The 12,324-nt window shown below is 42.0% G+C and overlaps 1 protein-coding gene across 2 annotated transcripts in view; it reads right to left on the bottom strand.

Annotated features, from left to right (window-relative positions):
• GPR158 (G protein-coupled receptor 158) overlaps positions 1 to 12,324 on the bottom strand; it is a 206,752-nt gene that overhangs the window by 18,769 nt on the left and 175,659 nt on the right. For both annotated transcript variants that reach the window (XM_069777227.1, XM_069777219.1), the window contains exon 7: positions 5,004 to 5,242. In XM_069777227.1, coding sequence (XP_069633328.1) covers positions 5,004 to 5,242 — 239 coding nt within the window. The remainder of the gene's footprint in view (positions 1 to 5,003; positions 5,243 to 12,324) is intronic.

Here is a 12,324-nt window from a genome sequence, read left to right as displayed (position 1 = left end):
TTGCTGGCAATGGAGACATATCCACTGACTTGAGCAAGAGCAACATGCCTAGGAGTCTCACTGCGTGAAAGATATGCTCATGCTCAGGTCTACAATCTCTAGGAACATCCCTCATTTCTCCACTTCTCTTAGCCCTTATACTCATGTATTTTATTCCTTCCTCTATACAGATGTGCTGTCCTGCCTCATTCCTTCCATAGCCTACTGTTGTTATTAAAGTCAGCTGGCCACTCTTCTGTCTCCCTGTGTTCCATTATCCTCTTCGCTTGTGTGTGGATGAAAGAGGGAGAACAGGATAGAAAGATCTACCAACAGCAGCTGAACACAAACTGAGTGTGGGACCTCTTCTCTCATGTCTTAAAGAGGATGCAAGCAAATGCCAATGGTATCCAAAGTACTTGGAGGGCTGGAAGGACAAGAAGTGGATTCCAAAAAGGGTGGTGCAAAGACAAGAGGAAGTCAGAGCATCTTCCAGCCTCTCCCAAAGCCATCTCCTCCGGTGGGTGGCTTGCAGAAGCATCTGAATATGGCATTTACCAATACAGAAACATGTGGCTAAGGCAACCCAAAAGTGGTTTCCTTAGCAGAAATACTTTGTAGAAACGGTGCCTAAATAAAGGCTACAGGATTTCACCTGTGATGTAACAGATACCAAGAAAAAGCAACGTTACTGGAGGGTGTAATGCAACCCAAACGGTTCAACCCGAGGGTTCAAGCACCACTCATCATCTTTGTTGCTCTTCCCCATACCTTTTCCAGATTTATCATATCCTAGAGATGAGGGACATAAACCGCACAGTGATGGTGATGAGGATTGTGGGAGAGGTGTACATGGTGGCGGGAGTAGTGGGTTACAAGCAGGAAAGGGACAGAGCTGAAGGCTCCTTTGTAAAACAGGATTCTTTTCCTATTTCTGCTGCAAACAGTTTCTACAGCCCTGGTCTTATCACCTAGAGTAAGCTTTTCACAGGTGATCACTATTTTTACATGACACGTTTTCTGAGTATCTAATGTGAGAACTGAAGCCAGATCCTCATCAGTGCTGAATTCTAACAAGTGCCTTCTGGTTGTGTTTTCCCCACAGAGGAGGCTATAAACAGTACTCTGAAAAACCAGTCCCTAGATGTCTCAAGACAGACACTCAAAATGGATAGCTGCTGTTGACAATTTTGGCTTTAATCTTTGTACATTGATGCTAAGGAGAACATGGCTTAAAAACACCCATTTGGAAATGAACAGTTCTTTATTCACTGCATGCTCTGAACAACACACCCGGAATATGGCATATGGCCACATCAAATGGGGATAACAAAAAGAAATAGTAATCACTCATTCACTGAATGCAGCAGAGGGTCTGTAGAAAATTTAATAAAGGGCCTCGTAAGGCTGTATTACAATGCCCTAGCTCAAAACTGTACAGGCAGTCTTAATGCCTAATCTGTCAGAGCCTGTCCTGGCAACTCCTGCCCTCTTTAGATGCAAAGATTATATATGTTAAATATCAGCAAATGAACAGTGGGAGGGAGTTCTTTTGGGAACAGCCTGAAATACTCACTTTGTTGCTTTTCCTGGCTGAGGGCATGCAGTAATCATGATGCAGCCTTGTGTTTTAAATCCTCTTGAAGCCCAAGACCTAAAGCATGACCCACCGATTAGTGGGCTATGGCAGCAGCTCAGGCCAGCTGCATGGGAGCAGCACAGCTCCTGCTGCCAGGAATCAAACAGGTGCTGGGGAAAAATACCTCCCTGGGCTTAGTTAATACCTGTCATTTGCTTCTGGCTTAAATAAAACATTGAAAACCATAAATGGAATGCATGGGGGCATTTTTAAAAACTACTGCTCAGATCCTATCCATGCTGGGTGAAACCCTGGCCCTGCTGAAATCAGGAACATTCATCTGCCAAGATTTCACCTCTGCTTTTTATTTGTGTTTGTACATGCATGTTTATCTTTCTGCCTGCCTTTCTCTCCTGCCTGGGGCTTTGTTCATTAAACTTACTATTGCTTTTTTTTCTCTAGTTTCTGGGAAGTTCTTTAAAATCCTGTGCTGCTATCCGTTTCACTTATAGGATTTTTCCCTTAGGATATAGAATAATAGTTTGATTTGTGACACTGCGAGCCCTTAGGTACCAAAAGTTTATCGCTTGTTTTTTTTTCTAACTTGGAATCTGGCTGTGACAGGTAGAGGTATAGAGTATATTCAGGCCATAGGAAAAAGGCTTTGTGGGTGAGCATTTTCAAGCCCTCAGGTATTTCTGTAAAATCTCAGATTGTCAACCACGATGCCATGGCTTGTCAGTGAGACAGATGCCCCAACCTTGAAAGTGATGCAGAAATGAACACAAAGGAAATAAAAGAATCTAGGCAAGTAACAAATAAGCTACCCACAAGTATCCAACCTCAAGGAAAATGCATACTAACTTACATTATGTTATGTAGACAAAGTAAGATTTACTGAATGCTAGTTTTTCTCATCAGCGTATCACAGAGTACAGAGGCAATACTAGAAATGGTGACAACCTTTGTGTCTAGGTCCCTACATCTCTCACAGAGCATCCTCTTAAACTTAATGGAAATGTAAATATAAAACATTCACTGCAATAAAAGTCTCCGGAGATAGAGCCTAAGGAGCATGATTAGTATGGAAAATGCTTCATAAATCCTAACTCCAATAATCTCTGGTAGCATAAAGGATTCATCTCATTACGACTTTCTATCAGAGCCTTGTTAATTCTCACTTCACTAATCTGCAACCTTGAAAGTTCCCTCTCTGCATTTCAGTAAAGCATTGACAGCTGAGTGAAACAGGAAGGTATTCTAGCAAGGGCTACAGGTGACAGAATATATTCCAAAACACTCACTAGTTTTATATAAAATACTGTGCCTGACTACATTAAATAACAAGCTTTTCATAAATTATCATCTGTCATTTTTATTTTAGCATTTTAAATCAAATATCATAATCAATCAATTAATTTATCACATAGAATCTTTTGAAAGGCTGCTCTCAGTCAGTTATAGGAATAAAGGGTGTTCTGCATTATGGGTATTTCTCCTGACATACCCCTTGAGATGAAATATCTAATTTTGGACTAGTTTCTACTCGCTGTAAGCTTTTCAGACTGCTATTACCAATAAAAATCTTGAAGTGCATATACAGACACATACACACACCTATATATATAAAAATATATATATATATATAGACACACACATGTTAGTACAGACTTGTAGGCATACATCTCCTGGTACCACTAACGTGGCTGCATAGTTTACTGAAGACTTGCACAAATATAACTCTGTTTATAAGGTAGTTTGGGTAAGAAGGCAAAATGACAGAACATAAGAAATTCTGCCCAATTTTGTTCAGGCTCAAGAGCTAGCTTTGCCTCTACTGCCCTTGAGCGTATTTTGAAAAACATTAAAAACCCCTCTAAATGTAAATATACCTTAAAAATGATCCTTGTTTTTTCCAACACTAGGCAGACAGCATTTTCTTACCAAGAAGGGACTATTGATCATAATTAGGTATTAAGAGCTGAGTTGTTAATCACTACACTACCACAGCTATAAAATCCAGAGAATAAAAACATTTTTTTACCATTATGCAACAACCACCACTAACAAAGTTTTATTAAAACTTCACTGTATTACTGGCTGTGAAATGCAGTAAAATTTTGATGCAAAATGCGTTAATGCAGATGACATCATCAAGTGTTCCACATGTATAATTCTCTTTTTTTATGGATTTTACATCATCTCTCGTGATAGTACTATTCCATTACTGCAAAGTATAATTAATTTTATCAGTACACCCCTCCAAAAGGGCACAAATCGAGATGCATTTGAAAATGTACTCTTTATACTCTTCTCTGCATAGCTCACCAGTGAGCATATTGACACATGGGGTACCAGTGTGCCTGACTACCTCCAAGATCTTACACAAAGGAGAGAAGGGCAGAGCACAGAGCTGTGTGAGCTGTGTAATGCACAGAGGTGCACAGAGCACCTTAGAGCCATTGAAAGTCCTTGGTGAAGCTGGCAGCAGTGTTTTGCCCTTTAAAACTGCTGTGCATTACCATGAGCTGGCTTTCTGTACACCACTCTCAGAGAAAACACTTCTCATACCCCCAGGCTGCTTCTATGCATCTCGTCTGCACTCTCAGGTGGACCAGCCACCATTACCTCTCCCTAAACCTCAGCAGCAGGGCTGTGTCAGTGGGATGTCCATGGGGGAAGCAGGGAAAGGGCAGAGAGGTAAGAACTTACTTCAGATTTCAAAACACTGATGTATTTGAGATAGTAGGTGGCAGACCTGGGCTGTACTAGAAACAACAGCTCTAGGTGCAGAAGCACCGAAGCTGTCTGGCCATTAGGAGGAAGCACATTATACTATATAACTGAACCCTGGCATGGGGAATCTACTGTTTGTTATTTTTTGTCATTTTTTTCCTTGATATGAGTTCTGCAGGGTGTTATTTTTCAGCTCCTGCCTATCCCAAGCACTGAGAGCACATCTAACAAATACATTAAGCTGCGACGTGTGATGTGCATTTCCCTTTACTTTGATACTAATTTCTTTAAGGTTATGAACAAGTGGTCTTGCAAGTTCTTTCCCTCCTCACACATGAGAGCTCTGCTCAGTTCTGTGGTGCAGAAGCAAAAAGCCTCCACTAATCTAGCCACATTTTCTCACTTTAGTAGTGTAGAAGAGTTAGATACCTTCTGCCTTCAAAGATGAAATTTCTTCAGCACCCATTGCTTTGTTACTACAATCCAAGTTATAAACCTTTGAAAGTGATAAAAGTCTCAGTATATTTTAATTATGTTTTACTTCTCAGCCCATTTAAAAACCATATATGCTGATATTTTATTTCCCCAGAAGCTTTTCACATGATATTAGGCAGTCTGACAAAACTTTAAGATATTCTAAAAGAAGAAAAATGAAAAGGCAACCAACCTTTACTTTAGAAATTAAAGATAAGCTAGAAAATGAACATACCAACAGCCATCATGTAATCCCAGCGGTCTATGAGGCACATATTGAAGATCAGGTGGTCAGATGTTTGCCCTTGGCCAATGAGTGGAATGTTTCTCTCCAAATTTTGGGTTATTGCAGAAGTCCAGCCAACGAGGAACCAAAAGACTATCAGGAGAATAACAGCCAGCATCCTCATCACTCGCCCACCTGTCATGTATGGAATACGCTGAGCAGTTCGGGACAGGAATACCTTCAAAACCCTGAGAAATTCAGACAGTGCAGAATTAAGAAAAGCACTAGCAGTGTCACAGGAATTAGAGTTTCATTTTATTTCACTATCAGATTATTAAAACAAATTATCAACATTCTTTCCCCTGACAATATGTACAAGGGTGAAATTTGAAACATTATTACTTTCATATTCATCGTATTTAAATGGAACTGATTGCTGCCCAGAGAGTGCTACACAACAATAGTAGAAAATATTAGCTATGCTTATGTTAGAGACATGCATTCACATGCTGTGTTGTCAAGCTGTTTTGTACCTTCCAGCTCCCAGTGGAAGACTTCTGTCTTTGGAAAAGGGAAGGTAATTTCCACAAAATAGCAACCACGTGTGTGAGATTTCATTTCATTTTGACGCTGTCTGTCTGCTCACCCCAATGGTGCTATTTCCAGAGAAAAAATTAGCACTTCTTGGATATTTTTCCCATTGAGTTTGATGCTTCCGAGACAATAACCTACTCCTCACAGAAATAACTGTGGAAGGCAATTTGCTAATTAAGTGGTTTCTGAGTTGTTCAGAGGCAGCAACATGTTTTCTGAGATGGGACAGAAGCATCATAAGAAAAGCCATATCATATGTCAGGCACATATACCAAGGAACAGCCACTGAACATGTAACACTCACTTTAAAAATACTTGCACTTACTATTAGGATAGGTTTACTCCTGCCAAGAACCGTTCAAGGAAATATCACCTGCATTTTCTACCCATCATCACCTGCTAAAGCAGAAAAAGGTCCTGCTGGGAGCATTAGGGCAACCAAAATTTGAGGAAATTGCCTCGGGAAGAGAGAGTAGTAGCACAGAATATCCCATTGCAGTGCTCTGCCTTGACCCTGCCAAGCTACCAAGGCTGGGCAGTGAGGAAAGGCTATCAGAGAAGTCTTCCTGTACCCAAACCTTCAGTAGTGGATGGGCTGAAGTTTAAATGCTGTTTTAGAGATTGGGGTGAGGAGCCTTTCAAAGTGAAGAGGTGAGCTGTTTCAGTGATTTTGTCCTCAAAACCACAGTGGTTCCTGATTCCTAAGCATGAGCATGTCCAGTGAATACTCTTGATATCCAAGAAGGGAAAAATTATCACTGAGGTTTAGGGAACTTGAACTTTTTTAGAAAGTTGGGTTTTTAAATGCCCTTGTCATCTCTCAAGTCTTTTCAGCGTACCAAGCACCAAGCCACCTTCCAAGTTGTTCCACAGCCAGGCCCGCCTTTTCAGCAAAAAAACCCCACACTCCAGATTAATATTTATGCTTATATTTGTCTAAGAGAAGGCAGAAGCAACTGGCGTTGCCTCTCAAACAAATAATAGAGCAGTGTCTTTTAAGGCAGAAGCACAAAAGCTTTTCCACATCCAGAAAAATGAATCATCGTTTGACTACAAACACAGCCTTCACAGTGTGCATTAGGTGAAGTCAGAGATCTGAGTATGTTCAACATTATTCAGCTGTTTCCCTCCCAACAGTTACTCCGCAGGGAGTCACAGTTCTTGATCTTTCCATGTTTGATAGATGTTCTGCTCTCCCTTTACAGATGCTAAGTGTTTTATGTTGGTAGCAGCTTCCCAAAGACTTCAGGCAGGATAGACAGAAAAGTCTACAGAGGCAAGGCAAGCGACTTCCCTCCGCATTGCTCAGCCACAGCACTATCGTTCCAGGGCAGCACTGGTAAATCCTCATTTTTAGAACACTAAAAATCAGTAAGTGAAGGCTTTCCTCCTCCCTGTTGTGAGTGCCCATCAATACTTAGCTTCTTTGAAGGGAAGGAAAAGGTATTCTTTTTGTAGCGAACTGGAAAACACTGTCTTTTCACAGCTATAGTTTGCCATTTGAGAAAAATCTCATCATACATGTTTATGAAGGTTTAAGAATTAGAGAAATCATACAAACCAGTTGAGAACTACTAGAAACTTTCCTTTGCATTTCGGCTCTCCAAAGTAAATTTTTTCTCATTCTACTGAAAGCCAACATGTGAGCCTTTTCTGGGCGTAACAAGGCAGGACCCTTTACATTTTTGCCATTACTAGCTCATTAACTGCTGACTGTGAGACAGCTTTCTAAGGGAGAGGGGTGGGCTGCTGTTACATTATTGATCTAAGCACAGCGAAACAAGTAACAGTTTGCACTACAGCAGTCAAAACCCCTCCAATATGGATCAAACCACATTTCTTTTTTTCTCCTCTTTTTCACAAAAATAAGCATCCACCACCACCACCATTTCTACCCTGGACATGTAGGCCTACATGTAACCCAACCTTTACACTTTCTTTTTTCAAAAATTCTTTTTCTGAGAAGCTGTAAGGAAAGCTGGGTTAGATCTGTAGTGTTGAAAATTTCCTTTCCAGAGGCTGTGGCATAGAAGTACTCAACCAGAACATGAGCTCCAGAGTTGCAATTCCCTCATCTTCCTGATGCAATGTGAATCTAGACCTGCATTGCTCACCACATCAACACTGGCTGATGGGCTCTGTCTCCTCTCATCTTCTATGTATTACTGAACATGTATCAAAGCAGAGACAAGTGCCCAGGAGCTTCCCCTCCCAAGAGCATGCCTACTCACCAGGCTGGAGGGTCATTCTCCTTCCCTGTACCTCTGACTCATATACTATCAAAGTTCACCATAAAAAAGTTGAATTGCTGCAATACGAGACCAAATTGCCTCAGCAAACACATACTGTCTGATGACTGGTACCCTCCATCAGAAAATTGGGAGTTCTTGATTCAGATCCCTGCCCTGACTTCTGGGTAGACAATGCTCAGTCCTCCTTTTCCGCACTGTTCTCTATCTATGTATTGGGTTGAACTAGCTATTGAGCAAATGGGAGAGATTTCTCACAGGGAGGTAAGAAGTGGAGCTGGTGGGCTGCATCTATACTAGGAAATTAAATATGCCCAGGGTCGTCCAACCTGCACAGAACAGCCAGCATCCACACTATTACCCTCCAACACAGGGTGGCTGCATGCAAACTGCCCACTGCAAGGGCCTGTGCCAACTCCTGAACCACGCTGGGAACAGCTTGGGAGCATTCAGGTTAGCACGGGACAAGGGCAGGGCAGGGACTGCTAAAACAATTCAGCAGGACAGAGGATGGAGTTCCAGTGCCCAGGAATGTTCTCTGGTGCTACTTCATTTACGAATATGGATGTAGCCCTGGATTCAAATCCCTGAGCAAATTAATGTTTAATTATGAGTATCAAGTAAGGCAATGTCAACTGTAAAGCCTCCTCATCCTGTCCTATCTACCCCCAAAATGCCTGGTAGCGCTAGGCAGTGCCCTGGTAGAAGCTTAGGGCACTGTTTGAGATGCACAGCTTCTGCTCTAAGGCAGAAGAAGAAACTTAACCATCTTCCTCAGCATCTTCTAGCTCTTCTCCCAGCTAAAACCATTCAGCATGTGCAATCCACTTTTATGTGCTGCTGTTGAATAATGAAACCCTCATTTTCAGTGACATGTCATCAGGCAGATCAGACAGAACACTGCAATGTGCTCTGCCTGCTTTGCTGGAAGACACAGCTGCCTTCAAGCAAAGCTTTGACCTGCAGACTGCTACAGCCAGCATGAAAGCTGATATGCAATAGCCATCCTTCTTACAGAGTGAACAGAAGGCACAGTTCAGGCTGAATGAACTGCCTGGAGACCACTGCAGGTAACTCCCAACTCTGCTGGCTGCACTGTCAGGTCTGGGGAGAATTAAGCTCTATGGTCTGAGGGTTTTTTGGGGGGGCCTGGCTCCATATAAATGGACAAGGAGAGGGCTTGGTTGCAAATACTGAGAGCTGAGGGCCAAGGGAAGCCCTGTAGCCAGGAAGAGAAGTGATGCTGCAAGTGGATCCAAAGCAGAGGGACAGAGCGTGCTGGTTCACGGGACTGGCTGGGATCACCAGCTTGGAAACAGCAAGCGAAGCACGTGTCTGCTGCTGTAGAAGTTACATCCTGAGAAGTAATGTGTAATCTTAGCAAAGAAATAAAACCATACCAAATTTTCATGTCATATCAATAATCTGTCCTGCGAACAGAAAACATGTCCCCCAAACTATCAGCTGACTGCATAAGTAGCAGAAACAACAGGTGAAGGATCTTGCTTTGACAGCAATGAAGTGGCGCAGTTTGTTTATTTTTTATTTCTAGCATCTGTCATTTTGTGGCTCTACTGAGTCATGCTGTCAACTGTTCTGTTCCAGACTGATGATTTTTATTGTGATACGAAAGCTACATCAGAAAGATAATGGGTCAAGCTCTTATGAAGTATATTGCCCTCCTATGGTGCAGGGATTATGTCTTATTTGCTTTTTCCAGAGTAACAGTGAACGTGCCACTAGTTACTTTGAGTTTGTAAACTGATGTGATTCTACTAAAAATGAAAAGGTACTGATGGCACATGTATGGCACCATATCAATACAAAAGAGAGCCTACACTTCACACTTGACACACAGGTGCACACACATACACAAATACTCACTGCAGGTTTTATTTCCACATCAGGGAAGATAACTGAAGAAAGAACATCAACACTTAAGGCCCAAGACCTCACAAATCATATTTAGATGCACTCCACAAATCATATTTAGATGCACTCATACTACCAGTTACTGGCTCTCTGCTGGAAAGGATAAAACCCAACTGAGAGACAGAAATGAACAGCTTTCTAAACCACACCCCAGCTGAAAGTCTCCAAATTAGTCATGGTCAACTTTACAAGTGACTTCTTAAGACCTCAGCATAGAACAGAACTAAGCCCAGCACTGAAGAAGATACTCACCGAAATCAGGATGTTCTTTTGCTTTATTGAGTCTGATCATCTTCGACCTGGGCAAACCAGGGCTGAGAGCCGTGCCATGTCAACAGCATGACAACGGCATGGCAAGACCACCATCATACACATCACGTCCTGTCCAGTGAAAAAGTACAACTAGAGAAAGAAGTTCTGGCAATTATTTGGGTGTATGAATACTCCTGGGAGTCCCCATCCTCTGTGTAGCCAGCAAACTTGGCCACATATCACTGATAGCCATCAAAATATCTCAACTCCTTCGCACCACACTTGCAATAAGTGAAAGTGTAGATACTAGGGTATCTCCCACATTTTCCATTTCAGGAAAGAATTTTGTAATAGACCATTGCCATGAAAGGCAACAAATTCTTAGAAGAATTGACTAACCCTTCCAAATGCACTGGATTTTGTCATTGGTAACAGAGCACAAGCTGGCTGAAGGCTAGTCTGCACAGGAGAGCACTAATGGTATCATAAGCTTGCTAGATAGTTACAAGGTAAACCCTAGGTACCAATGGTACTGGAAACACAGGGAGGGAGATTGTGCTGCAGGATTGTTTCCTCTGTACTGGAAGCGTGCAGGGCTTCAAATCTTCACCTGGGGGTCTGTGGTTAATAAATGGTAATATTCATATCTGAGGATATCCTGACAGTACATTAACAAATTATGATGAGATAATCTTGTGTACTGAGTGATCAGGGAAACAGTGGTGCCCTTTTTCCTTAATAAATTGTATTTACTTTCAAAAATGTGATTTTGAAAGTACAGTTTCCTTGATATCTTCCCTAAGGTCTTAAAGTGATTTTCTATTGTGGAAAACCAATGTAATACAAATTTATCAGATGTATGGTTAGAAAAGCAAGCTGTGAAGAGGAGTTAAAAAATGTGTTTTACCTCAGTGCCTGGTTAAAAACTACCATTTGTAAGCAAAGACACATGGATCATGACTTCATGCTAACCTACACCGTACAGCAGTTTCCTAGATTAGTTTTACTACCACATGTATAAAGGTAATTCTACAGTGCTTAAATCAAAGTTCCCCTTCTGGATCAATGTATAGGAGATAAACTGTGCTGCCATAATTTCCAAGAGTTCGAGCAGACTGAGGAAGGTGGGAGGGAAATCACATGCAGTTCAAGGGAAGGCTCTGGGTACTGGAAGGCAACAGGAGTCTAATAGTTTCCCATCCCAATCAGAACCACTCACTCATTCCCACGTGAGCAGCACTGGACTCTCAGTCTCATGCATATTTAGTAACATGGAAAGAGTCTAAGAATATGACTTGCTTTGATGAAAATGTATTGATTTGAAGTAGCTTTTGTCTGTCAATCTGCAGGTAAGCCTGGAATGAACGAACAAAATTACTTGTTATTTCTTTAAATGTAGCCTAGATTCTGATATTTTTCATGCTGCACATATGCTTTATTTTCTCCTTTCACCTGCAAATCTAAATTCCCACCTGAGAAAAGCTCAATTGCCTGGTGGACTATAGATCAAAAAGCCTTCTCTGCCTGCAGCCAGTTCCAAGGACTGTAGCTGGAGTCTTTTGACAGACCAGCTGAGGTTTGCTTTTCCCCAGTGCCTCCTCGCTCCTCAGCTCACTGCCCTGCTGCCCGCATCTGTTCCAGCTGCCTGCTAGCTCCCATTGCAGGAGACACTGAAACTGTGTGCGTGTGTGCTGCTTTTTGAAGTGCTTTTGTTCACATCACTGTATCATCCAGGCAGGTCTTATGTGAAATGGCCATTCCTCAACGGGATTTGTCCGTCCTGGGTGTGTGCTGCTGGACGTACCAAGCACTGGGGAGCTGAGAGGTAAGAAGGCTCAACAAGGGGACCTAAACTAGGTTGCAGTGATGCAGACCAAGTCTCCTTATTTATGAAATCCTCATCTGCTTTGTGCTAATTATCTCTTCTAATAAACCACTTACTGCACTAATACCCCCGTGAATCCTGCTGAGATTAGCAGAACTACAGAGTGTCAATGAAACATCTGACCCTCTGCTATCAAACTCTTGAGCAGGCAGAGCTCTTACAGAGCACACCGTGACTATGTAAACCATCAAATAAAAACCCCACCAATCTGTCCCCAGGCAACTAGCAGTGACATGTCTCCTGTTTGTTAACTATTTGGGTTTAAGGCTACATCACACAGTTGCTTTGGTGGCACCAAAGAGCTCACTACCACAGAATCCTATGTGAGATTCCTAAAATTCTAAAAATTCTGGGTCCTTGGGATAGGCACAAAGCCATCTCTTTCTGGGTCTGCTACTGAATGGTTAACATAGCCATT

Source organism: Haliaeetus albicilla, chromosome 2 (genome assembly GCF_947461875.1).
Source record: "Haliaeetus albicilla chromosome 2, bHalAlb1.1, whole genome shotgun sequence".
Lineage (NCBI taxonomy): Eukaryota > Metazoa > Chordata > Aves > Accipitriformes > Accipitridae > Haliaeetus > Haliaeetus albicilla.
The sequence above is the reverse complement of the archived record's forward strand: the minus strand, read 5'-3'. Positions and strand labels throughout refer to the sequence as shown.